The sequence below is a fragment of the Felis catus genome, chromosome A1, assembly GCF_018350175.1.
Source record: "Felis catus isolate Fca126 chromosome A1, F.catus_Fca126_mat1.0, whole genome shotgun sequence".
NCBI lineage: Eukaryota > Metazoa > Chordata > Mammalia > Carnivora > Felidae > Felis > Felis catus.
This window is the reverse complement of record NC_058368.1, coordinates 29,353,959-29,380,502: the sequence shown is the minus strand read 5'-3', so window position 1 is coordinate 29,380,502 and position 26,544 is coordinate 29,353,959. Positions and strand designations below refer to the sequence as shown.

General features: G+C 40.7%; 1 protein-coding gene and 2 long non-coding RNA genes across 3 annotated transcripts in view; all 3 read right to left on the bottom strand.

Moving 5' to 3' along the window:
• Nucleotides 1-11,217, bottom strand: part of LOC123384317 — a 37,894-nt gene extending 26,677 nt beyond the window's left edge. Inside the window, exon 1 of the long non-coding RNA XR_006595208.1 lies at nucleotides 11,060-11,217. This is a non-coding gene — a long non-coding RNA (uncharacterized LOC123384317). The remainder of the gene's footprint in view (nucleotides 1-11,059) is intronic.
• Nucleotides 11,218-11,799: 582 nt separating this feature from the next.
• LOC101090830 (kelch repeat and BTB domain-containing protein 6) lies at nucleotides 11,800-17,081 on the bottom strand. Its single transcript, XM_023252011.2, has one exon. The coding sequence runs from the start codon at nucleotides 16,208-16,210 to the stop codon at nucleotides 14,090-14,092; it is 2,121 nt and encodes a 706-aa protein (XP_023107779.1). The 5' UTR covers nucleotides 16,211-17,081; the 3' UTR covers nucleotides 11,800-14,089.
• Nucleotides 17,082-21,295: 4,214 nt separating this feature from the next.
• LOC123384315 overlaps nucleotides 21,296-26,544 on the bottom strand; it is a 59,266-nt gene continuing 54,017 nt past the window's right edge. Inside the window, exons 3-5 of the long non-coding RNA XR_006595201.1 lie at nucleotides 25,101-25,236; nucleotides 23,486-23,557; nucleotides 21,296-21,353 (exon numbers count right to left, since the gene is read on the bottom strand). This is a non-coding gene — a long non-coding RNA (uncharacterized LOC123384315). The remainder of the gene's footprint in view (nucleotides 21,354-23,485; nucleotides 23,558-25,100; nucleotides 25,237-26,544) is intronic.

Genomic DNA, 26,544 nt, shown 5'->3' with positions numbered 1-26,544 from the left:
ACCTTCCTTAAGGCTCTGATAAAGCAGTTTCCCTTGATGGTGGGCCTTTGTTATGAAAAACAATGCACTTGAAGGTATTTCAAAATGATTCTTTTCCCCCTAGGCATATTTCAAAATGGGTATTTTCCCCCTCCCCCTGAGCCAAACAGAGGGAACTTTTCTCAGGTCTTCACTATGAGGACTGGTGGTGCTCCAGGAGGTAAAGTCAAAGAAACATGTCCTCCCTCAGCCCCCACCCCACCTTAGACTGGGCTCTCAGGAGTTGGTAACTCAGGCAGTCCACCTTCAGCCTCCAGCGATTTGTCAGTTACCTTTGTTACCTACAGTACTGGCTGCAGGGCTTCTACTGCAGGTAAGCTGACACGTTCTCTGTATTTAAGCAGGTAAGCTGACACGTTCTCGGTATTTACTAGTCTCTCTGGTAAAGACTAGCCAGTTTTCTGATGGCTGTAAGAAAATGTATTGATTTTAATTTTGTGAAACATTTTTCTTCTTGAGAGGGCTGGAATTGATGGCTTTCAAGCTCTCTACGTGTTACAGCTGAGATTCTAGCAATTTTTTTTTAAATGTTTTATTTATTTTTAAGAGAGAGAGACAGAGACAGAACATCAGCAGGGAAGGAGCAGAGAGCAAGGGAGGCACAGGATCCAAAGCAGGCTTTAGGCTCTGAACTGATAGCACAGAGCCCGACGCAGGGCTCGAACTCATGAACCACAAGATCATGACCTGAGCCCAAGTCAGACACTTAACCAACTGAGTCACCCAGGCACCCCCTACCAATTTCTTAAAAATCTATTTCAAATACATATTTAAAAACCTATTTGCTTTGGACAAGCCTCATATCTTCACGTAAATTGGTTAAGATCTATATTAAGAAAGGCAAATTTGCCTGCACTGACCTATAGATATTCTACAAAAGTGAGTCTTGAACCATTACTAAACTTTTCCTTTTGACTTTACTTTGCAAAAGTCAACGTCACACCTATGTCTCAGTTTCTACACCTGTGAAACAGGTATGCTGTTTTGTATAATTCTGGCCGATGCATGTTGTAGAATTGCTTCCCAGCGGTAGAGGGAAGTATTGGCCTGAGTATTTCTAGAAAAGGTAATGCAGAGACCTCAAGTAACTGCTGGCACTGGGGCAAATGGAGAATCAATCCCGAGATTTTTTTTTTCTCCTTATCAGTTCAGACAAGTTCCTTATTCTTTAATTTGCATTGGGAATCTAGCTTTCAGGGTCCCAGGCTTGAAATTAAACAGGGACACTCTAAGTGCTTAGAGACCCATTACTGGCTGGCGTTCTTTTCAGAGGTGGAATTTCCCCTTCCCATCAAGCTTCTTGCTAGTGTTTCATTTCCCTTCCTTGTCTCCTGTGTTATGTAGTTCTCCACTTCTTTGACAAAAAGATGAAAGCAATTATACAAAGGACTGCCCAGGGCTCTGCCATACAACAAACAATTGCAGTGGACTCAGGAGAAAGAGCCTTACTCTGGACCAAAGAGATTTTCTACAATATCTTGAGACTAGAACATCATTCTGTCTTCTTATTTTACAAGTTCAAATTGAAGTTTGAGATGTCAGGTCTAGCTCATAAAGTAAGTCTTTATCAGCACTTGATTACACCTGGGATCAAATTTCTCCCTTCCTCTTGGAGTTAGGATGATGGAGAAGTCTGCAGAGAGAGCTTGGAAATTGTTAGCACCAATAACAAATGAGCTGGTCCTCCAGGACCAAGGAGCTAAATGCGAGTTCCTTAATAAACCACTATGTGATGCAGAATAAATTAAATTACATCACTTAAATAATTGGCAAAGCTATTGGCAAGCTGTTCCTAAAGCCTAAAGTAGCCCAAACATTATAAATTGTGGCACCACATGCTGGCTTGAGAAGTTTTTTTGTTTTTGCTTTTGTTTTTCTTACTATAAGCTTCATTATGTCATTATTTCTGAAACCGCAATCAGATATCTGAACTGTAGACTTTGCTGTGGTTGCACTGCCTTCTCGAACATTAATTATCTCAGTTCAGAGATCAGAAGGTAATTTTGGCTTTAGCTGGCTGAACTCAGCTGAATTTAGCTGGCAGAATAAAGACAACATGTCCTCATGTTTCCTAAGTATTATCCATACTAACAACAATTTCAATATTTATCCAGAGACAGATGAAATAATGGCCTAGCAAATCTTTGCCATACACATATTTCAACAGCGACTGTAAAAAGAGCTCACACATCATACTCAGCTCTGTTCCCAAAATACATTTTTTGACAGAAGGAAAAATTTGACCATCGCACTGCATGGTGATGGGACTCATCTCTCTATAAAGGTTTGATTAAATGCCTTTGACCCTTGTCATTGACCACAGAAAGGAGAAAAAGAGAAAAATAAATTCTGTCATTACAGAAAATGGGCTTCTCTGGGAATCTGGTACATCCAGCCACAGGGTCTATGCTCCTTCGCTTTGCCCTACCCCCAGATGAAAGAGCTTCCTGGAACAAGGTCAGATGGAAAAGAGAAGAGGGCTGGCCTGAGGTGGAAGTGGAAGAAAATTGACAAGGGATGATAACACTAAAGGCTAGGCAGTCATAGGTAAAATCTGTGACCCAAACCATGTAAATAGGACAAGGGCATGTCACATCATCTTTGAAAGATTCAATTCTACCCACATGGATTGAATATCTGTTGTAGCCAGTTTTCAAATTCATGCAGACCATAAAGATGTTCACTGGTTCTCAAAATGTCTGTTGACTGTAGCTCCACGTAAGAATGCCATTTCCTGCCTTCTGCCATTCCTGAGGCCTCTGACCCAAACTGTTACGTCTGAGACACTACCTGTGTCCATTGATTTTGAGGAATATTTTCATAAAACTAATATCACTGTGATTTCCCCATAAAAACGGAACCAAGTAGGAATGAAAAAGATGGATAGATGGATAGGAACGAAAAAGATGGTCTCTTGCTACCCCTCACTCAATCTCAGATCTCAGAGAGAACACATTGGTAACTGCATCTGTCAGCACCTTGATCTTGGACTTCTAGCCTGAAGGACTGTGAGAAAATATACTCTGTTGTCAGAGCCACGCCGTCTGTGGTGTTTGGTTAGAGCAGCCCTAGCAAACTAATACAGCACTGTGGATTTGAAAATTTGAGAAGAGTTTTGCTATTTTTTTTTTAATTTAAAACTTTAAAAAGTGTAATATGCTCATTGTGGGGCACCTGGGTGGCTCAGTTGGTTAAGCGCCAGACTTTGGCTCAGGTCATGACTTCACAGTTCACAGGTTCGAGCCCTGCGTCAGGCTCTGTGCTGACAGCTCAGAGTCTGGAGCCTGCTTCAGATTCTGTGTCTCCTTCTCTCTCTCTGCCCCTTCTTGGCTCACACTCTGTCTCTCTCTCTCAAAAATAAAAAAACATTTAAAAATAATTTAATAAATTAATTAATTAAAAGTGTAATATGCTCATTGTAAAAAATTCCAGTGATATTCAAGTATCTGAGGGGGAAGGTTAAAATGTTCCCCTAACCTTGTCCGTCAGCCCCTCTACCCAGAAGTAAACAACCACTGTCTTGTATGTGTCCTTACAGGTAGTTCTCTAAACACCCACATGCATGTGTATGTTGGTTTTGTTCTGATTTGTTTTGGCTTTATAAAAATAAGAATCACTGTATGCGTATTACTTGCCAACTTGATTTTATTCTCTTCTTTTTTTAGTAGGCTTCACGCCCAATGTGGGGCCTGAACTCACAACCCTGAGATCAAGAGTCACATGCTCTAACGACAGCCGGCCAGGCACTCCTTGATTCTTTTCTTAAAAATTGATCATAGCTCACGGACATGTACGCCTAGGTTCTTGGTTGCAAACAACAGAAACCTCCTCTGGTTAATTTAGGCAGAAAAAGCAAAGGCAGAACCCTAGCTCTGAAAACATACAGAACTAAACATTTCTTAAACAAGCAGAAGTCATGTCAGAATCAAGTCAGAGCAAAGATCTGTAATCTAGTAACACATTCTGGGAGAGGATGTAGGGAAATGGCATTACCCACTGCTGGTGGCAGCATAAGTTGGCATAACTTTTCCAGATGGCAATTTTGTAATACCTCATCAGAATTCCAAATGCACATACCCTTTGAGAACTTTGTCCTACAGAAATTTTGGCAAAGATATGAAAAGCATCCAAGTACAAGAGCATTCACAGCGGCATTGTTAGTAATAGCAAAGGACTGTCAGCCACCTAAATGTCCATCCAGAGAAACTGATTGGAGTATGATATATTTGTACAATGTTTACTCTAAAACTATCAAAGAATGAACATGTTCCTGACACACTGATAGAGAGTGTGCTCCCAGAAGCAGCTTATATAGAATGTTGCCATTTTAGAAGAAAAAAAAAAAAAAGAAGAAAGAAAAAAAAAGATATGCATACTGTCAAATATGTCCAGAAAATATGCCTGAAAGGATACACACAAAATTAGTAACATTGGAAAAGAAAACTAGGTGTTAAGAGGACAGGGATAAGACGGACAAGAAAAAGGAGGGGGACCTCTCATTATATATCTTCTGTACTCTGTGAATTTTGTGGGTTTTTTTTTTTTTAAGTTCATTTTGAGAGACAGAAAGAGCGTGTGTGACCAGGGGAAGGCCAGAGACAGAGGGAGAGAGAGAATCCCAAGCAGGCTCCATGTAGTTAGTGCACAGAGCCATCAGCTGCGGGGCTCAAACCCACGAAAGCGTGAGATCATGACCTGAGCCGAAATCAAGAGTTGGATGTCTAACTGACTAAGCCACCCAGGTGCCCCTGCACCACAACAAATTCTATGGCAAACATTTTCCCATATCAGTGCACACAGCTTCACATTTTTTCGAATAGCTGCATGCGGTTCTGCCGTCCTTACTGAAAATTCTGTAAATCCTTACTGAATATTTGTGTATTTGCTTAGGATATGAATATTTGCTGATGAACTTTAATGACTTTTTTATCGTTGCCATTATAAATAATACTACAACAAACATCTTTGAATATATAGTCTTTATCATATTAGTGTATGCACATGGGCACACATATAGAACTTTTTGTGAAATGAGGAAGTGTGACAAAATCACATAAAATCATATCTATAGTATGAACTATAAAATCTGTACAACAAAACTTGTTTTCAAGAAAAGATTTGAGGAAGTATGACAAAATGAAAAGGGTGTTGTAACCCAATTTGGAGTATGAAAGGAACATGTGAGTATGAACTCATAAAATCTTGAGTTGTTTCAATTATTAATTTTAAATTTTTGTTTAATTTTTGTTTTAGACAGAGAGGGGGTGGGGGAGGGGCAGAGAGAGAGAATCTTAAGCAGTCTCCCTGCTCGGCAGGGAGCCAATGTGGGGCTTGATCTTCCCACTGTGAGATCATGACCCCGCTGAAAGGAAGAATCCAGTGCTTAACTGACTGAATTGCCCAGGTGTGCTATTCCAGTTATTAGATGAGGGTCAGGAAAGATGTTGGTTAAGCAATGACACATAACTATGAGCCCAAAAGAAAACGATCTTCAAATCCAGAAAGTAAGCAAGAGATTGAGAATAGACGAAAAAAATACATGAATATCTTGTTTTGAGAGGTTAAGTTACTGTCTTTGAGTAGCTCCTTAATAAAAACTAAAAATGATCAGAATCATACCTAAAATCTCAAGGTATAACTTGTTATTCCAAACAGAATCTGTGTAATTTATTTCTAAACCCAGAAAATTCACAAATTCACCTCTTAATTCTCCTGAATTGAATCCAACTTTCCTTAAGTGCAGCATTAAAACATAAAGTTGGAATTATTATATGATAATTAAAAAAATTTTTTTTTAATGTTTATTTAGTTTTAAGAGAGAGCAAGAACACAAACAGGGGAGGGGCAGAGAGAGTGCGACACAGAATCTGAAGCAGGCTCCAGGCTTCAAGGTTGTCAGCAGACGGCCCAACCGCAGGCTCGAACCCATGAACTGTGAGATCATGACCTGAACCGAAGTTGGACACTTAACCGACTGAGCCACTCAGGCGCCCCATATTATGTAATACTCTTACTTTTTCTAATTTGTTTTGATATGCCAGTATTTGTTTCATTGCAAAATATGATATTTTGACTTCGTTTTGGGCTTCTGTTCTTCACATGGACCCTAACCTCGATGCTGAATTGTCACATATAGCCTGCCAGTATTATCACATGCTTGTTTCCATTATGGCTCATAACTGTTCTGTTTATTATTAAAAGAACTTTTTTTTATGTTTATTTCTTTTGAGAGAGACAGAGAGAGTGTGAGCAGGGGAGGGGCAGGGAGAGGGGGAGAATCTCAAACAGGCTTTGTGCTGTGAGCGCAGAGCCTGTTGTGGGGCTCGAACACCTGAAACCGTGAGATCGTGACCTGAGCCAAAACCAAGAGTCGAATGATCAACCGACTGAGCCACCTAGGTGCCCCTGTTCTGTTGTTTAAAATAGAGATAGGGGCGCCTGGGTAGGTCAGTCGGTTAGGCATCTGACTCTGGCTCAGGTCAGGATCTCACCGTTCGTGAGTTTGAGCCCCACATCGGGCTCTGTGCTGACAGCTCGGAGCCTGGAGCCTGCTTCTGATTCTGTGTCTCCCTCTCTCGCTGCCCCTGCCCCACTCATACTCTGTCTCTCTCTCTCTCAAAAATAAATATTTAAAAAAATTTTTTTAAATAAAATAGAATAGAGATAGAGGAAGTCTTCAGATTGAAAAGCAGTATCAGATGCAATGGTTTCCTAACATCTTTGCTCGACTTGTTTTTCCAGTAGATAGAATCCACTAATATCTGTACAATTGTCAGTACGTGACATTGACGGTATCCCTCATGTAAAAAATTAATAAAAAGGTAACTGGGTCGGTGCATGGTTTGAAATTCCACAAGTAACAAGACTTTGCTGATCCTGTCTTCCTGCTGTCGAACCCCTCTGTTTAAAAGTGTTAAAAATGACTGGGTGGCTCAGTCATGATCTCACAGTTCATCGGTCATGGCTTTGAGTTCTGCATTGGGCTCCATGCTGACAGTGCAGAGCCTGCTTGGGATTCCCTCGCTCTCCCTCTCTTTACTCCTCCTCCACTTGCATGTGCTTGCTCTCTCTCAAAATAAATAAATAAACTTTAAAAAAAAACGGGGAAGACAAATCGAGATCATCCGTTTAGCATGAATCCCTTTACAATGCCTGCTAACTGGCAGCTGTGGGTGGTTACTGCTTTTATGTCAAAACCCAGAAGGCAAGTTAACTGCAAGACAATTTTCATTTAGATGAGGTTGTGAGACTGCTCACTGGTGGTATTATAACCTTATTGATGAGAAAAGCATTTAGAAGTGCGCAGAGGAAGGGTGTGGTAACGATTACCACATTGGATTACCACAGTGATTACTTCCAACGGGTGGGTATACACTGGAACGGGGCGGTACCTGACTCCCCAGTATGTGACGAAAACCTACAGAAGAGAAAATGCGTCATAACATACAGGTAAAATGGTGCCCTCAGCGTATCCAGCAGTAGAGAACAGGCTCTGCCTTTGAAAACCTACATTGACGGCTGGCTGAGTGGCCCAGATAAACCCTGCTGTATTGAACATTTCTATGATTTCTATGATTACATGATTTCTATGATTACAGTTTAATAAAACCCTCTTGGCTCCTGAAACTAAAATATGAGCGGAAGGAACAAGGGTGGGAAGTACCTAATTTGGGACCTTTTCAGCACAAATCTCAATTTTTGTAAGACTACTATCATTTGCTAATTTTGTGTGAAACTTAAGAAACAAGCAAGGAGGTGGGACACCTGGGTGGCTCAGTTGATAAAGAATCTGGCTTTGGCTCACGTCATGATCTCATAGTCTATGGGGTTCAAGCCCCACATTGGGCTGGCTGCTGTCAGTGCGGAGCCTGCTTCAGATACTCTGCTCCCCTCTCTCTCTACCCCTCCCCGGCTCATGCTCTGTCCAAAATAAACAAACTTAAAAAAAATAAAAAATAAAGAAGAAAGAAACAAGCAAGGAGGAGAAAAAGGAAAATTAAGCCATGACAGAGCTCTTTAGTTTGTTTTGGAGCAATTAATTTTTAAACTTCGTTAACAACTCAGACAGAAAACCCAACCAAATTCACAGGTACTTGCGGAAAAGTGGAGAACTTGGAGGGGATAGAAAGGCTTGGGGGTTTAGAGATATAGTAATTATACTGCTTTATATCCTATAGCGTTTACAATCTGAACAGATTTGTTTGCTTTCTAATTCCCTGCATTCTTTATAAAAGATAAAGAAATATACAGTGTGAGGAATGTGATTTATAATAGCATCATTATTCCGTAATTGAAAAAACCCTGCATTTGGTTGTCTGGTAGAATATGCCCATCAGAAATAACCTGTAGCTCTGGAGGCCAGTGGGTTGCTATGACAACCAGACAAAAGAGTTTAATAATAGCTCTCCCTCAAAGCTGGAAAATTGACAAAAAGATGAGATTTCTAAATGCAAGTGTTTCTCATATAAATGCAAACAAGCACCAAATACATTTATTTCTTTGTTCAACAAATATTCGTTGAATGCTGATGCTGTGCCTGGCTATGTTAGGAGCTGAGGCAAAGACAGACGTGGTCCCTCCATGATGGAGTTCACATTCTAGAGCAGGAGACAGATAATAAAGAGTAAACAAATCAATAAACTGAATAATTCCCGCATGTGAGAAAGTCCTACAGGAAAGAAAGTAATTGGGTTGTGATACTAAACCAGAGGTATCTAGCGCAGAAAATGCAGAAGGACCCAGTCACGGCATATATTAAAAATCGTGTCTTTGGGCTTATAGGAGATCTAAAAGAAGTGAAATAGAAAATGGAGTCTTAGAATCTTTATTAACGTAGGGATAGAAACAGAACTACTAACTGAAGTATTACTCTTTACTTGCTGATAGAGTTTAGGGTTCTCTATAAAAACAAGGGTTGTTTGAATGTGTTTTTAAAATAAATATGGGTATTTGTAATGAAAATTATAATGATAAAAACTGTATCACAAACTTGACAGAAGCGGTTATTCAAAATGTTCTCTGCAGCTGTTTTGAAGTTTTCACAAACACAGAAAGTGACACTTTATGTGTATATTGAATAAACTATGATTAACCGGAAGTCAGTACAAGAATTCAGCAAGAAACTAGGTTTTGAATGGACTATTGTGGCTAACTGCATGGGCTTCAACAGAGGGGGAGACGAATAGATTTATATTCACACAGCACTGCAAAGATGATTGAGGGACAGAAAATGCTAGAATATTGCTAAATAGCTGAGCTTGTTCTAAGAAACTTCCAGTTTTCATCATTACTCTGTGATTCTGATATCTTTTCTTTTTAACAGAAGCAACATTTGCTGTTTAAGATAATTAATACTACCATTGATTATACAGAGCCATTTGTCAGTACTCTATTCTTTCCTCTCAGGAAGTGGAAACATTCCATGATATAATGCCAACACTAGACTTTGGCTAATGATCTAGGGTTTCAGTATACACATAGTCTACGAAGCTTTATTTAGTCAAAACAAGATGAAGTGCCTTTCCTTGCCTTTTCTGTTCAGGGCAGCAGCAAGAGCCCAGGGAGCTCCCCAAGGCTTTCTGGAGTGGAAGGCCCAGTCCATGTTACGCGGATTGCAATAACCCCTGGGGATGGTGTTATCCCTTTGCCTGCCATGTGATAACATCTGGCCTGACAGATGGTATGGTAGAGATTGCTATTTAACCTAATAGCCTTTCTCCTCCATTCTATAAGAAGGAACCCCTGAATTTTAATTCAATACACATTGTTCTAGAATAAAGACTACCTCTTTTAGGCAGTCTTCAAGTTAGGTATGCCTATGTGGTTAAGATCTGGTGTAGGTCATGTGACTGGAAGTGATGTGTACAACTTCCTTTATAAGATAGGCTCATGCCTTTCCCTCCCCCTTCCTCTTTTCTTGATGGCTGGAATATGGACACAAGTATAAACTGGTTTAAACCGTGTGGACCAGGACATAACCCCAAGAATGGCAGAATGGGGAAACAGAAAAGCCTGGGTCTCAGGGGATTTTCTAGATGAGGGGCAAAAACATAACAGGTTGGACTTTTATAAGAGAAACTTATTTAAATAACTACTGGGTCTCTATTACAAACAACCAGACCTACATTCCAGCCAATATACAAAGTGAGAGAAAACATTAGGTCTTCTCTAAACAGAGAAAGCCCTGAAGACACTGAGACTCTATCTAGATGAGGCTGTGCCTGAAGTAAGTTCCCTTGCTGGATTTTTCTGTTAAAATAGGCAAAAAAGAAAGAAAAAAAATCTACTGAATTTTCTTAACATGATCTATGTTAAGGTAATGTTGCTTACAATTGAGTCCTGGCTCTTCTCTTCCTCTAAGGCACAAACATTTGTTTGAAAGAAAGTATTTTTGCCTGACACATAAAGTCCCTTTTTGCTAGTTTCCCTAGAATTAACAAATAGTTTGCCCCAAAACAATATTTGATTAAGATATGGTACTTCTAAGCAGCAATTTTAACTTTGGAGGTGTGAGTGTAAAAGGTTGAGTCCATTAGGTGACAACAGACTAGGTTGTTTTAAGAGAAAATGGGTCTCACATACAGATGGGATGTTATGTAACAATATGTTCCCTACTCTCTCTGTGCCTTGGACCACGTGGAGTCCTCAAGGTTATATATGTAAGGAATGGCAGTTTGATGAAACAGATCCAGGTGACAAATGGCTCAGTCAAGAAGGGGATCTTTTTCCTGTTCTACACAAAACCTATTGCCTCCATGGCAGCTTCTGTGAACATTATCTTGTTTATTATTATGTAAAAAATCAATTGGTTTGTATATATTCTATGCTCTTGTTGGTTTTAGAAGAAACATTAACTGTTACATTTCTACCGTGAGTCACATTTTCTGTAAATAATTTTGCTTCCTAACCTTCCCTGCTTTATCATATTTGCTATAATGAATGTTTCTTTAAAATTAGATGAAAAGGGCCTTGACCTTTTTAAACAGATAAGGGAAGGAGAGACTGTCACATGTATTCTTACCTCAGTTAAGATGAGCAGAAGTGTCCTGTCATCTTTGACATTATAAAATTATAACAAATTTGCCTTTTTCTTGAGAATAAATCAAGGGGTGCCTGGGTGGCACAGTTGGTGGAACATCTGACTCTTGATTTTGGCTCAGGTCATGACCCCAAGGTCGTAGGATCGCGCCCCACATTGGGCTCCTCACTGGGCATGGAAGCTGCTTAAGATTCTCCCTCTCCTTCTCTCCCTGCTCACGCTTTCTCTAAAATTAAAAAAAAAAAATTTTTTTTAATTTAAAAAAGAAATAGATCAAAAGCTTTCCCCAGATTCTCAAAAACGTCAGGTACAGAAACTTTAAAAATCTCTGCTTAACTAAAATCAATGAAAAGAGCTATTATAATTTAATTTCTTTCTTTAATCCATATATAAACAAGCCAATTGCTAAATTAGCTTCTAGTTTATCCTTTTGGAAACCCTAACGACACTTATTCAAACTTAGAACTTATAAAAATTTGGGTTACACTTTTCAGACTACAGGAACAGATACAAAGGTAATTAAGGTCATTCTAAATCTTAAGAAGAGTAGTCTTGCAATGTTCTATTGAACATCTGCTAAAAGATGTGCCGATTAATTGGAAAACTGAGACAAAGGTGCTCTCCCATCAAGAAGGGATTTCAACACTGCTAGTTGCATCATTCAATGCACAGGCAAGAGCATTACACATTTAGCACAAACACTGAATTAAAAAGTCAGGAAGTTTAGGTTCTAATACCAGTTTTATTTGCAACTAATCACATACAAATCACTTACCTATAAAATAATGATTAACACCGATTCTCTAATTCACAAATATATCACGAAACCAAAATTCTTCCCAAGAAAACTTCTTTGTAAACCAAGATATCACTGCTACTTAGCTTTTACTAACTCAAAGGTTGAGAATGACAAATCAGAGAATTTGTCACTCCTCAATCGTTTGCATACCTTAATTCTGCAGATGGACAATCTGGTTAAGATCAGCACTGTCCTATTTCAACCTTACAAAACAAAAAGCTACCCACAAGAAGTTACTGGTGAAGAAAAAATTGGCCAAATACACTACTGAGACACAGCTTTGTGTTAAGTACAGTGCTCGTAACAACCCTGCTGTTAAATAGAACAAAACGTAGTCTTACACAACTAAAAGCATGTTTGCCCTTTTGAAGGAACACGTACTGTTAGGACAAGCATCTTATTTCACTAAAAATGTTAAACAGGAATGTTGTGTAGTATCTTCAAATGGCCAATCAAAATGGCTGACAACCTTTTTTTCTTTTTTTAAACCTTTTGTGTCTCCCTTTCTCCATTTTCATCCTATGGTATTTCATTAAAAAATTCAGGTCCCCACCTGAGAGCACAATCCTCTGTACTCAGCCAGGGTGTAAGAAATGTTAGCATTCTGTCACTAGAGCATAAACGTCGAAGAGGAATTAGCATGTTACTAAATGAAGATTCAAGAAGAAAATTCTAACTGGGTATAGAAAAAACATATACACCATAAGTAACCGGTCATTATCACGTGTATGTAGCGTGACAACCATATCTAGTAAACCCTCAAGAGGTAAGCACTTGTATTTAGCAATGTCAGTTTTGTTATGATTTAGTCTCTGTTTCTGAACATTCCCTTACGTAGTGTGACAGAAACAAAGACTGGAGCGTGGTTCACAGAGAAACACAGAACAAATACAAATATCCTAATAAAATAACCATGTATACCACTGCTTAGGGAAATATTTTAGACGAAATATACTTTCACTACTGGCCCCAAATGCCATCATTCACTTATGTTATTTAACTGTAAACTTTTAATACAAAAATACCTTTAAGCTGATAATAACATTTAGTGACTTACAAAAACTGACAATATTTCAATGCTACACAAAACAGTTCTATACACAACTTAAAGTTTTAAAGTCCTTTGCTGGCACTTGATTTTATAGTTGATAGACACAATATCTACTGATCTCAATAAAATACTGTTCTTAGCTTACACATATTTTCAAAACGAATATTATCTCATTAAACAGCAAAGAATAATCACATTTTGCTGACAAATCTCAGATGAACACTAAAATTGTACAGCCCAAGTATTTTAAGAGTCACATAAACTTTTTAAGACAATGGATACAAATTTACACAATCGTCTCCAGTGAAAAAGAGGATTATTCCTCTGATTCTGTGAAGCATGTATCAAGTATAGGTCAAAAATGTGAAGCGACAAAGCAAGTTAGTTTTGTTTTTGTTTTTTTTAAGGTTTCTCAATGACTGGTGACACTACTAGAACAGATGGAAAACTGGTCACTGTTTGCAAATACACATTTTATATTACAAATTTAAAACGAATTTCTTTCCAAACAGTAGAATCCTGTTTTTGTTTGCTTCGTTTTTACTTTTAGTGAGCTTACTGCCATTCTGCACATCATTACAAATGAAATCACCAGTCACATTAAACACATAAGCTTTCTTTGTTTCTCTTCTTCACACAGGGGAGGTAACGAAACTAAAACCTGGCAAACTATATTTAAATTAGAACACATTTTGTAATAACCCACTAATTTAAAGTTTTGGAAACCTACTACCCTGTTCTGAAGGAAAATATATACTTTCAAAACCCCACCTGGTAATTCCTAGCCAGTAAGTTTTCTATTTTAAAAATCAAAATTCAAGTCACAGTACTTGTGGCACGAAACAGAATATAAGATTTAAGAACAGAAGACTAAATTAGTATAATCGAACATAAACATACCAAACAATCAAATCAATATAGGACTTTTAGAACAGTAAATTATTAAATAGGTTGATTTCTTTGAGTGTATAAACTCCCTAACATTAAATATGTTAGTATTTCAAACAATACCCTTTCTAAACCAAACCTGAAATTAATCAACCTGTTTTGTTTTGTTGTTTTCCCAGCAAAGAGAAAGGGTATCTCTTTAAGACACTTTCCAAAGCAGTAAAAACACCGTAGTGTTTCAACCTATCTACAACAAATTCTGATCCTGTGCATTTCACTGAGGAGCTACCTGAACCCACAAATCATCATCAGATAGAGAACTTGAACTTCCTGACTCAGAGTCCAGCTCACTGAATCCACCTAAATCCCACTCAGTACTGGATTCACTCGGCACATCTTCTTCCTCCGTGAGGAAACTGTGACCAGGCTCGAGGCAGGAAGGATAAACACGAGCTGACAGGCAGAAGAAGTTGGAATCAAACTGGAAGAGGCCTAACGTGGTACCTATGTTAATCCACTGGTCTCCCCTAGTGTCATATTCATACACGGTCACCCGGTTCTTCTTCCACTGTGGGGTGCGCGACGTGATCAGCAACAGTTTTTGGCCGTGATTGATTATCCGGTAGTTGTTGGTCTCCGACACCAAGGGAATATTATTGATCTGCCTCCACTCTCCTCTGACTGGATTGTAGACCTTCATGACTGGGATGTCACAGATACAGTAGATCTCGTCGTTGAAGACACAGGCTTCCTGAAAGTCATTGCGCTTCAGAGAAACACACTTCAGCCACATATTGTGGCTAGGATCGTAGCAGAACATGCGCTTGCTGTTGAGAGCATAAAGATAGTTCTGAATTACCATTAGATCAAAGGATATAAAAGAATGGGGTAGCGGAGCCACCAGTGCCCACTGGTTTCTCTGAACACTGTAGCATTCCACTTCCTTCAATTTAACGCCGGTAATCGGGTCTCGCCCACCCAAGATGTAGATGTAGCCATTGAGGTAGGCCACATCCATGCCCTCGCGACACAGCAGGCGGTCGGCAAGCTGCTGCCAACTATTCTGGGCTGGCTTATACACCCACAGGTCTTTCCGGGGCTGGGCAGCCAGGTAGATGTCATGGTCTGGAGAGACACAGACAGCTAAGGTGGTTACAGTCCTGGTGTGAGCAAGGCAGGTCAGAGGTGACGGCACTTTGTAAATATCTCCGGTGTATGGGTCACAGCACAGAAAGGGATCCCTAGGATGTCCAAAGAAGATCACCATCTTCTTAGCGCACACACCCAGCCTCTGGGGCGGATTTTCTGATGTAGGTACCATAGAGCTGCTGCTGCTACTGCCGCAGCCGCTGCCGCCGCCACCGCCGCCACTGCTGTTGCCGCTGCCGCTGCCGCCGCTGCCACCGCCACCGCCGCTAGTGCCGCTGCCGCTGCTGCCGCCACTGCTCTCTGGCTTCGGCACCAGAGACTTGCACAACTTGTCACCGTATCGCATCTGCAGGGCCCCTTCGATAAGGTCCAGACAGTACTTCTTCACAATGGTGTTAGTCAGCAGCCCTTCCAGGTAGTCCTTATTTTCATCTGTGAAGTGGGTCCAGCGGACACACTTGAAGACTTCCGCAGCGTTGGGACCCCGCTCCTTGGGAGACGCTTCCAACCACTGCACTGCCACATGACACACGGTCTGCTCAAGCTCTATGTTTAGACTATCAAGGCGCAGGATAGACAGCAACTGGGCAAGGGTCAGGTCTGCCAGAGTCTCTTCCCGAATCGAACCCATCTGGCTGAGCTGCTTGAAGTTGTGGGCGATGAAGGACTGGGCCTGTGATCGCAGTTTGCGATGGCCGAAGGCGTCGGCAAACTTAAAGATGGCGGTGCAATTAGCCAGGTCAAGGCGGCGGGCTAGGAAGGAGGCACAAGCTTCCCGCACGTACTCGAGCTGCAACATGTCAGAGGCCGCGTAAAGGCGTTCCACGTTGGCTTCACTCAAGGATACACGACCTGTGTAGCAGTAGTCGACCAGCACCTCGAAGGACTCGGCATCCACATCATGCATGGTCACATTCGCCTGGTGGCTCTCGTACATGCCACCTGTGAACATGCTCTTGAAGTAGGGACACGCGGCAGCCAGCACATTACGGTTGCAGGGGAAGAGGCGGCCGGTGCCAGGCCCGCTGCCAGGTGTCACCACCTCGATGGTCACATCACATAACAGCCGCGCGTCGTAGAAAGACTTCAGCTGCGCCAGCAGGGCTGCAGAATGAGCCGTGTCCTTCAGCTCCTCCGGGCCCGTGAAAAAAGCCGAAACCGTGGGCTTGTGAACCCTCTTGGGCCGCTTCCCACCACGGGGACTGGCCAGGCGGCGAGAGCGCGGAGCTTCTTCCCGGGACTGCATGGTGGAGATGGCGGCGGGGTACGAGGGCGAGAACGGGTGCAAGGACCGGGCTCTGGCTCCTCCTCGCCCTCTTCTCGCTGGCGCTAGATCGCGGTGTCTCCGGAGAGACTGCAGCACGGGTCCATTTACCTAATTCAGTCTTATGCCGCAGTGCCGCCTCCCTTTATCACGTAGCCAGCGCCTGACTCACCCCTTTCCAGTTCCGCGCCCTTTCTCCGCCTCAGCTCGCTTTACAGAACCCGCTGGACGGAACCGAGATCCGCCACTGCCGCGCTGGCAATACCGGTAGGCGTCCAAGAGGACTACGGTTCCCAGGCTGCCTTTCGCGCCTTGAGGCATGCCGGGACCCTCCAGACTCCAGGGGATAGGCAGATGGACCGAAGCCGCTGTGCATTTTGGGGGTAGTAGTTTCAATAGTATCGCGAGATTTATCGGCCGTTCATTGTTTCGGGTGACGGAATTAGAAATCGCTAATTTTCTTTCGTTCTGTTTTATGGTTTAGAACTTTGGATTTGGAATCCAGATGAGACGCCGGATCTGTATTTATCAATTGTTTGGCTTTGCTCTCAGAACTGGTTTTAAAAATGTGAAGAACAACAGTATATCATAGCCCGATGTGACGACGACATGAATTGCGTAGGTTAAATAGGATGCTCTGAATAAATATTTGCGGATTAGGTTAATAAAGTGCTTACGCAGTGTCTATAATGTAAGGGTTAGATAGGTTTTAGCTTTTCTTCTACCATTTGTGAAAAATCAAGCACCTACTCATTTGAAATCAGGAGCCTGGAGGAAAAAATTCAAAATGCTGCAGGTTTCTGCAGAGATTCCACCCCCTCACCCTGCCACCCCCGCCTTTTAATATTTTTTTCTTTTTCCAAATATTGTTTCAGGTGTACAATATAACGGTTCAATAATTCTATACATTAATGGCTCAGTGCTCATTAAGACAAGTGTACTCTTAATCCCCTTTATCTCTTTCACCATCACCCCACACCCCGCCCCCCCTCCCCTGGCAACCACCAGTTTGTTCTCTATATTTAAGTCTGGGTTTTTTGGCTGTTGTTTGTCTCTTTTTTTTCTTTATCTGTTAATAACGATTTTATTTTTAAGATCAGTTTTAGGTACTCCAAAAACTGAGCAGAATTTGTAGACAGCTTCCAAATACTCCCATCTCCTTACAGTTTTCTCCCATTATTAACATCTTGCATAAGTGTATGTGTTTGATACAGGTGATGAATTCACACCGGTACATAATATTAATTAAAGCGTATAGTTTCTATTAGGTTTCAGCCTTTGTGTTGTACAGTTCTATTGGTATTGAAAAAGGTATAATGTCATGTATCTACCATTACAGTTACAGAATAGTTTCACTGCCTTAAAAATCCTGTGTTCAATCTATTTATGCCTCCTTCTCCCTGCCCTCCAACCACTGATTTTCTTGCTGATTTTCATAGAAACCACTGATTTTCTTGCTGTCTAGGTAGTTTTAACTTTTCCATTATGTCATACAGTTGGAATCCTACCATGTGTAGCCTTTTAGTATGTCTTCTTTCACTTAGCAATATTCATTTCAGGTTACTCCCTGTCTTTTTATGGCTTAACAGCTCAGTTCTTTCATCATTGAATAATATTCCATTGTATGGATTTACCATAATTTATCCATCGCTCACTGAATGACATTTGGTTTGCTTTGAGTCTTTACAATTGTGAATGAACCGGCTATAAACACACATGTGCTGGTTTCTGTGTGGACCTTAGTTTTCAACTCATTTTGGTAAATACCAAGGAGACTGATTGCTGGGTCCTAGGATAAGGACCATGTTGAGATTTGTAAGGAATTGCCAAAATGTTTTCCAGACTGGTGGCTATCCTGTTTGTGCATTCCCACCAGCAATTAATGAGCATTCCTGTTGTTCATTCCATATCCCTCCTAGCATTTGCTGCTGTCAGGGATTTGAATTTTTGACCTACAGATTTTAAACTTGCCTCTGGAAGAACTCTGAAGGATAGGATAGTATTTTAAACATTCAGCAGTATCTGCAGGGCCATTAAAGTTCAGTCTTGGGGAGCAGTATATATGGATTATGTCAAATTATGTAAATAAGGACTATAAATAGATGCTTTGGCGGTCTCAATATTTCACGTTCGGGAAGCAGTGCTAAAGTCTTTCCGTTAATCTCTTAATGTAAATGTTTATAACTAGTCCAGTACACCTTCTTGCACTACCATCCCCAAATCAATGGAAGATCCTAAATTCTAATTATTGTGGATAATTTTAAATAAAAATATTTCAACAAAGAGACCCTGTTCTGCTCAGGATCCTTAGAACTCAGTATCATACATACTTAAGCATCCCTTGAATTAGTATAATCCATGCTTCATGAAAGTGTCGAATATTTGTATTTATCAACTTTGTCTCAGGATACAACCCTCAAAATAAATTATGTTCAGTCACTGAGTTTTAACTTCTTCATATATGCCCTTAACAGCATTATTTGCTTTAGACTGCTTTTCACAAAATGTAAAATGTTTATTAGACACTGTACTCTCAGGCCTACAGCAGTATTGTTCAATAGACTTTGCTGTGATGATGAAATGTTCCATATCTACAAGCCAAAGAGAGAAGTCTAGAACAGGTCCTTCTCTCTCAGCCTTCATAAGGAACTAATCCTGTAGACATCTTGATCTTGGACTTAAAAGTATGAGATTATACATTTCTTTGGTTTACGCCACCCAGTCTGTACTACGTAACAAAGTACCACGTGGACCCTAGAAAACTAATACGTCTGTAATTTTCTGTAATTACGTCTGTAATTTCCCACTAACCTCCCTTGGACTGCATAAATCATACCTGCAGTGGGATTGATCATCTACCCATTACTTGCCTCTGTCTACATCGTTTTCTGCCTCCTTAGTACCTCTCACTCTATACCATGACTTAGTGCTTAATTCCACTGCCCCAGTAACCTTTCTGGGAATAGATTTACTTCCCAGTAGGAATATCAGGGTTTTTTTGCTCCCCCAAATGCTTCACCGTTGAAGTACCTGGCTCTGTACCTTGTTCCTTTGCCTTTTTAGGACTCATTGACCATCAGACTTTTTTTGCTCCTGTAAAAAATCCTCCAATTATTTAAGTACAAACTATGTTAGCTATAATACCTGACTCCCTTTGGGCGGCTCACTCCCTCTGACACAGGCCAAGTCTGGGAGGCCAAACCTCTGCCACTCCCATGCCACTTCTAAGATTACCATGACATATTTAAAACTAGAAGCTCTCCAATATTTTCGCCATGATTCAAGGCTTTGTTGACACATCTTCTAATAATCCAATCTCTCCAGTAAAGAATCCTAGTGACCAAGGAGCCTGGCTAGTTTAATTTAACACTTGTGAGCAATGAAGTAGTTACAGCCAGGTTTCCTTTAGTTCCTAACCCCAAAGCCATCTGGTCTATATGTGACCCAACACCACTTACTTCACAGTCATTAACTTCTGTTCTTCATTTTTTTGGTTGTTTTTCCACTACACCCCTTCACCCTGACACAAATATCTTTTGGGCTATCACATGGAAAAAATCAACAATACACACGGACTGCCATGCCTGAGGGGTTTCTTGAGGCCAGTAATTATTTCTCTAGGACTCTAAATGCAAACCTGAGAAATCTAATCTTTCCCTGTAATTCTCTCCTTATCCATCATGCAGATGACTGTCTTCTCTGCTCACCTGATTTTAACAACTTGTTTGTTACAAGCTCTTGCCCACAACAGACATACGGTTTCTAAAAACACAATGTAATTTATTCAGCCCCCTCAAGACCATTAGCTAGGACATGCTATCTCCTCATGTGAAGGGACAACTTTGTCCCCTAAATGTATTAACATCATCATTAATTCCCCTTTCCCTGAGACCAAAAGCCAACCTTGAGGATTTCTAGGATTGGTTGGCTAATTGCTAGAGCCAGACCCCTAGCGTTTTAGCTTTCGCCCTCTCTTGTATGCCCTAAGAAAACAATGCCCTTCTCTTTAATTGGGACTCCTCTTCCAGGTCTGCATTTTAAAACCTGAAAACCTCTTTATCTGTTTCTCCCACTTTTAGACTCTCCAGTTACTCATTACCCTCCCCCCCCCCTTTTTTTTTGACAAAAAAAGAAGGACATTCCTACCCTTGTTTTCAGGGTGGCTAGAAGCTTTTCTTTGCAAACAGGCTACTGCTACAGCTATAGTTAAGCTGCTACCAGAGAGAATTTTCTCTGCTCTGGAATCCCTTTGTTCTTCTCTAGTGATAGAGAAATTCACTTCAATGGTAAGGTTATTCAGGATATTCAACAAGTACCTACACTGCTACAAAAATTTCACTATTCCTTACCTTCCTCAGTCCTCTGGGGAAAAAAACAAACCAGACCAGACCAGACCAAACCAAACCAGACCAGACCAATCACAGTGATGCTCTCAAATTAAAAACAGCCAAACGCTGAGGAACTAAACCTGCAACAGGTTTTGAACTTAGCTGTGATGATCCTTGACCCCTCCTCCCCCAAGCAACATTGATTATTCCCTTATGAAATAATGAGGATTAGTATTAATCCTCATTATACGCCAGTGAGGATTCCTTACCTCTTCTGGTCTTAGGTGCCCTTCATTTGATCACTCCAACATCTATCCTTAAATACTGCTAATGTCTTATTAAATGCATGTATTAAATTACACTCATTTATCATCAACAGGTCAGGTTGACTTTCCCACCACAGTCCTTACATGATCTTCAACTTGGACATTTAATTTTCAGGAAAAGACATCACCAGAAGACCAATATTGAATCCAAGTGGAAGGGATCTTACATTATGTCCTACCCACCAATACTGCCACAAAAACTATAAGGTAGAATAACACATACTTTATATCTCACCAAAAATTAAATAAATAAAATTGGAATTCACCGCTTTGCCTAAAAACAAGTAAAAATCTGAACAGACTGAGATATCAACAACTCTTCTTAGATTCATGACAGACAGGAAAACACTGGGCAAACAGCTGCTCCCAAGACTGAAGACACAGACCCGTGACTACAGGGGGTCACAGCTTACCTGAGCAGACACCCAGCGGCTGAAACTGCTGCAGGAACCAGTGCCAAGGTGGAAAAACCTGAAATATGAAAATTGATGAATTGCTGAGGGCTCAGTGTGGACAACTCGAGAGTCTACAACTCCAGGGGACCCAGTCATGGGTGGGGGTCGGGTGGTGGGCACCAAATTGTAAGATTTACCTCCAGGACCTTGAGCAGGCTTCACAACAAATATAGAGAAAAATCCCCTCATACTTCCGAAGGGAGAGAGGGAAAAGCAACCATTTTTAAATCCGTCAGAACCCTCTGTTCTTAACAAGGATCATTCTCAGGAGAAACTAGTTAATCAGAGCCTCACCTGCTGGGATCTTATTGGAGCCTAACTGACCTAAAGGAAGAGAAATACCCACCTCCTGCTCACTCAATCCAAATTGTATCTGAGCTAAGGGGAAGGAAAACAATTTAAAAACAAAACCTTGAAAGCTCACAGTTCAGAGGTATGAACTCTGAAACCTAATCATAGAATGACAGAACCATAGACCATGTGCCCTCCACACACACCTCACCACCACATCACTACAGGCCTACTTACAACAGTGCCTTTTACCCAGTACATCATGTTTGGCTATGAAGAAAGAAAGGCCAACATCTGAAGAGACAGAGCAGGTGTAGTGTTTATTTTATTTTATTGTGTTTAATGCCCCCCCTTTTGCATTTGAGTACAGTTTACACACAAGGTTATGTTACTGTATTTTTAAAAATTAAAGTATAGTTGGCACATAATGTTAGTTTCAAGGGTATAGAGCAAGTGCATTTAATAAGACCATTTGAAGAGACAGAACAAGCACCAGAACCAGACATGGCAAGGGTGTTGGAATTATCAGACTAGGAACTGGAACAATTATGAATAGCATGCTTAGTGCTGTAGGCTAAAGTAGACAACATGCAAAAATTGGGCAATGTAAGAAGAGAAATGGACATCTTAAGGAAAAAAAAAAAAAGAAATGATGTAGGTTCCAGTTCAAGATGGTGATATAGGGGCCCCTGGGTGGTTCAGTCAGTTAAGCATCTGACTCTTGATTTTGGCTCAGGTCATGATCTCACAGTCATGAGATCAAGTCCCATATTGGGCTCTGCTTTGAGTGTGGAGCCTGCTTAAGATTCTTTTTCTCTTCTTCTGCCCCTTCTCCACTTGCACATTCTCTCTCTCTATATATATAAAAGAAAAAAAAAAAGATGATGATATAAGAAGATTCTAAACTCACTTCCTTCCATGGACAGACTGAATTTAGAGCTATTTACAGGAAAATTTCCTCTGGAAAAAAAAATTCCTAAAACTGATGGACTGACCCCTTTGCATTAGCAAATGAAGGGGAATCCACATGGAACCAGGTAAGTAAGGCTGAGAACAATCTTGCCATTTACTCCACCCCCGGTGGAAGAACACACAATTGGGAGGGAACTCACAACCCAGAACTGCTTCATGATGGATGAAGTGTTCATACCCCACTGTGGACATGCCACCTTTTAAGACCATCAATTAAGAGATGAGCCCCCAAAACATCTGGCTTTGAAGACCATCAGGGCTCCCATCCATAAGACCCAAAGGGCTGCAGGAACTGAGGAACGGCTCTTAAAGGTCTCACATGCACTCACCCTTCCCAGGGCCCAGTACAGAAGCAGCCTTTTGGAAAGCACCTGGACTTTACATGAAAGAGACTCATTTGCACATTTAAAGCATTGGTCAAAGGGGCATGGGCTTGATGGAATATTCTCCAGGAATGGAGGCTAGTAGGTGCCATTCTCCTGCTCTCCCTCTACCGTTCTAGAGCCAATAGGCACCGTTTTTTGTTTTTTTCCTTTCCAGCAGTTCTCATCTTTATGCTCCACTAGGTGGACACTGTGAAAATCAATAAAAGGAAAACTCATTTAGAAAGGAGTCAGGACTGGGGAATGGGAGGGGGTGGGGGAGGGGGGAAGGCAAGTGCTCAGCCCTACCACTCCTAGCCAATCCCAGTGGATATTACTTTACTTTCCCAGCAAGAGGAAGGAAGGTTTCTTCTTGGCCCCCCTCAACAGTCCAACCAATGAGAGAGAGTCATAACTCAGCTTATGAAAAACCACTATACTTCCAGCTCTCAGTTTAAGCCAATGGCATTTTTGTTTATAACAGCCTTTCCCAACTCCTCTCTCTCCTCTATAAAAGAGCTACCTTTCCTTTGTTCTCCAGATTTGCCTGTGGTTTTCTAGCTTGCTTGTCTTAGATTGTAGTTCTCTGCCGTTCCTGAAAAAAAAAAAAAATATCTTTTGCTGGTAATATAACTGGCAGTTTTATTTGTAAGGTTAATAGCATCCTCTTCCTGCAACAATGTGGATGGAACTAGAATGTATTATGCTAAGCGAAATAAGTCAGAGAAAGATAAATATCATATGATTTCACTCATACGTGGAATTTAAGAAACAAAACAGATGAACAGAGGGGAAGAGAAGGAAAGATAAGATAAAAATAGAGGGAGGCAAACCATAAGAGACTCTTAAATACAGAAAACAAACTGAGGGTTGCTAGAGGGAAGGTGGTGGGGAATGGGCTAAATGGGTGATGGGCATTAAGGAGGGCACTTGTTGGGATGAGCACTGGGTGTTATATGTAAGTCATGAATCACTCAATTCTACTGGAACCATTAGTACTCTATATATTAACTAACTTGGATTTAAATTAAAAAAAAATCATCTTCCATGTTCTCACTCTGCCTTGCTAAAACCAGTGGACACCATCTTTTATTTTTTCCATTTTCTTCTTCCTCCTCTTCCTCCTTCTCCTCCTCCTCCTTCCCCTTGCACTTCCCCTTCTCCTTCCCCTTAATCACCTGGCCACGGATCCCAAAGGACTGTAACAATCAGAGAGACAGTTATTAGCAGACTCCCTCTCCCAGGGCACTACACAGAGAGCCAACTGAAACACACACCCAGGCTTTCTGAGAAAGAGGCCTATGTGCTTTGTCTAGGAGCTTTGGTCTTGGGGAGCAGTCCTGGTTTGGCACACTTAGAGGGCTCTATGGAGCTATTCCCAGGAAACAGAGACCAGGGGATGCAATCTTTGTGCTCTCCTGCTGCTTCACTCCCGCTCAATAGTATTTTCCAGAAAGGAGTTTATATACTTGTCTGGTACACTGATTTTTTGCAGCTGTATTCAGGGAACACCCCTACATTGCCTGACTCTAGGGGCCAACAGGGCTTAAGCTTGTGGGTCCCACAGGACTGAAACCAACTGAGAAAGAGTTCTTAAACAGATACCACCACAGACATAGCAAGAGGTCACAGACTCAGGAGCTCATTCTTTCTGTGAAAGAGGCCTTATCATCATAGGTGCAGCCTGAGGGCCAGGCTTCTAATTAAATGTCCTTATAGGAGCTGACTGTAAACCTTTCCTGAGACCAGGGAGGGAAGGCACTTTCTTTGTGCTCTCCCTCTATTCAATACTCCAGAGTGCCAGCATCTCAGAAAGCAAATCTTCATATGTTTCTGGTGCCTGGCTTTGGAGGCCAGGAGGGCTTGCAGTCCTGGATTCCATGGGATTGTAAAAATCAGAGATGGTTTTTAGCTGTCTACTACCCCTAGGGCACTGCACAGACAATAGTCTGAAACACTGAAAGAAAAAATTAAATAGAAGTAAAATTGATATGCCAAGAGAGAAGAGAAAATATAATTATATAAAATGCACTTCAACACCTATTAGAAATTGATCGGTCCAGCAGGCAGAAAATCATTAAGGATATATATAGTAGCACTCTCTTATCCATGGTTTTGTTGTCCATGGTTTCATTTACCTGTGGTTAACTGTGGGCTGGAAGCAGATGATCCTCCTTCTGACGAATTGTCAGGGGGTCAATAGTAGCTTAATGCAATGTCACAATGCCTGCGTTATTCATCTCACTTCATTTCATCCCATATGCATTTTATCATCTCAAATCACAAGAGGAAAGATGAGTACAGTTCAGTCAGATATTTTGAAAGATCACATTCGTATAACTATCAGTACAGTATATTGCTATAATTGTTCTAGTTTATTATTAGTTATTACTGTTAATCTTACTGTGCCTAATTTATAAGTTAAATTTTATCATAGGTGTGTATGTATAGGAAAAAAAACCAGTATTTAGAGGTTCTGGTAGTATCTGCTTCTGCAGGCATCCATGAGGGACCTTGGAATTTATCCACCATGGAAACAGGAGGACTACTTTAGTTGAATAGAAAGGCACCATCAATCGTCTGAATCTAAACTGACATTTGAAGAATCCTTCATTTTCAACAGCAGACTATACATCCCTCTCAAATTCACATGGAACATTCACCAAGATAGACCACATTCTGGGCCATAAAACTTACCTTAACACATTTCAAAGAATAGAAATCATGTAAAGTATACTCTCCGAACACTGTGGAATTAAACTAGAAATCATTAACAGAAAAATAACTGGAGAACCCCAACATGTGTAAGGGGTAAACAACACATTTCTTTCCTCCCACCTCTCAGCTTTACTGGAATATTATTGACAAATAAAAATTATATATAGTAAGGTTGTACAACACGATTTTTTAAAGGTGTATAACATGATGATTTAAGATATTTTGTGTAAGGATTAGCACAACTAAATTAATACATCCATCCCTTCACATAGTTACCTTTTAAAATTTTTTTTGTGGTGAGGACATTTAAGATCTACTCTTAACAGATTTCAAGTATACAATACAGTATTATTGACTATAGTCACCATGCTGTACATTAGACACCTGGAACTTAATGCATCTTACAACTGAAATTTCATACCCTTTAACCAACCTGTTCCTATTTCCTCAACCCCAGTCACTGGCAACCACCATATATTCTCTGGATTTATGAGTTTGAGATTTTTACATTCCATATATAAGTGATCATACAGTATTTGACTTTCTGTGCCTGGCTTATTTCATTCACTTAGCATAATATCCTCCAGGTTCACCCATGTTGTTGCAAATGGTAGAATTTCCTTCTTTTAATGGCTGAAAAATATTCCATTATATATGTATGCTACATTTTCTTTACTCATCCATCAATGGATACTTAGGCTATAGCCATATCTTGGCTCTTGTGAATAATCCTGTAATGAACATGGGAGTGGGGATATATTTTCAAGATATTTATTTCATTTTCTGTGGATATACACCCAGAAGTGGAATTGCTGGATCATACAGTAGTTCTATTTTTAATTTTTTGAGGAATCTCCATATAGT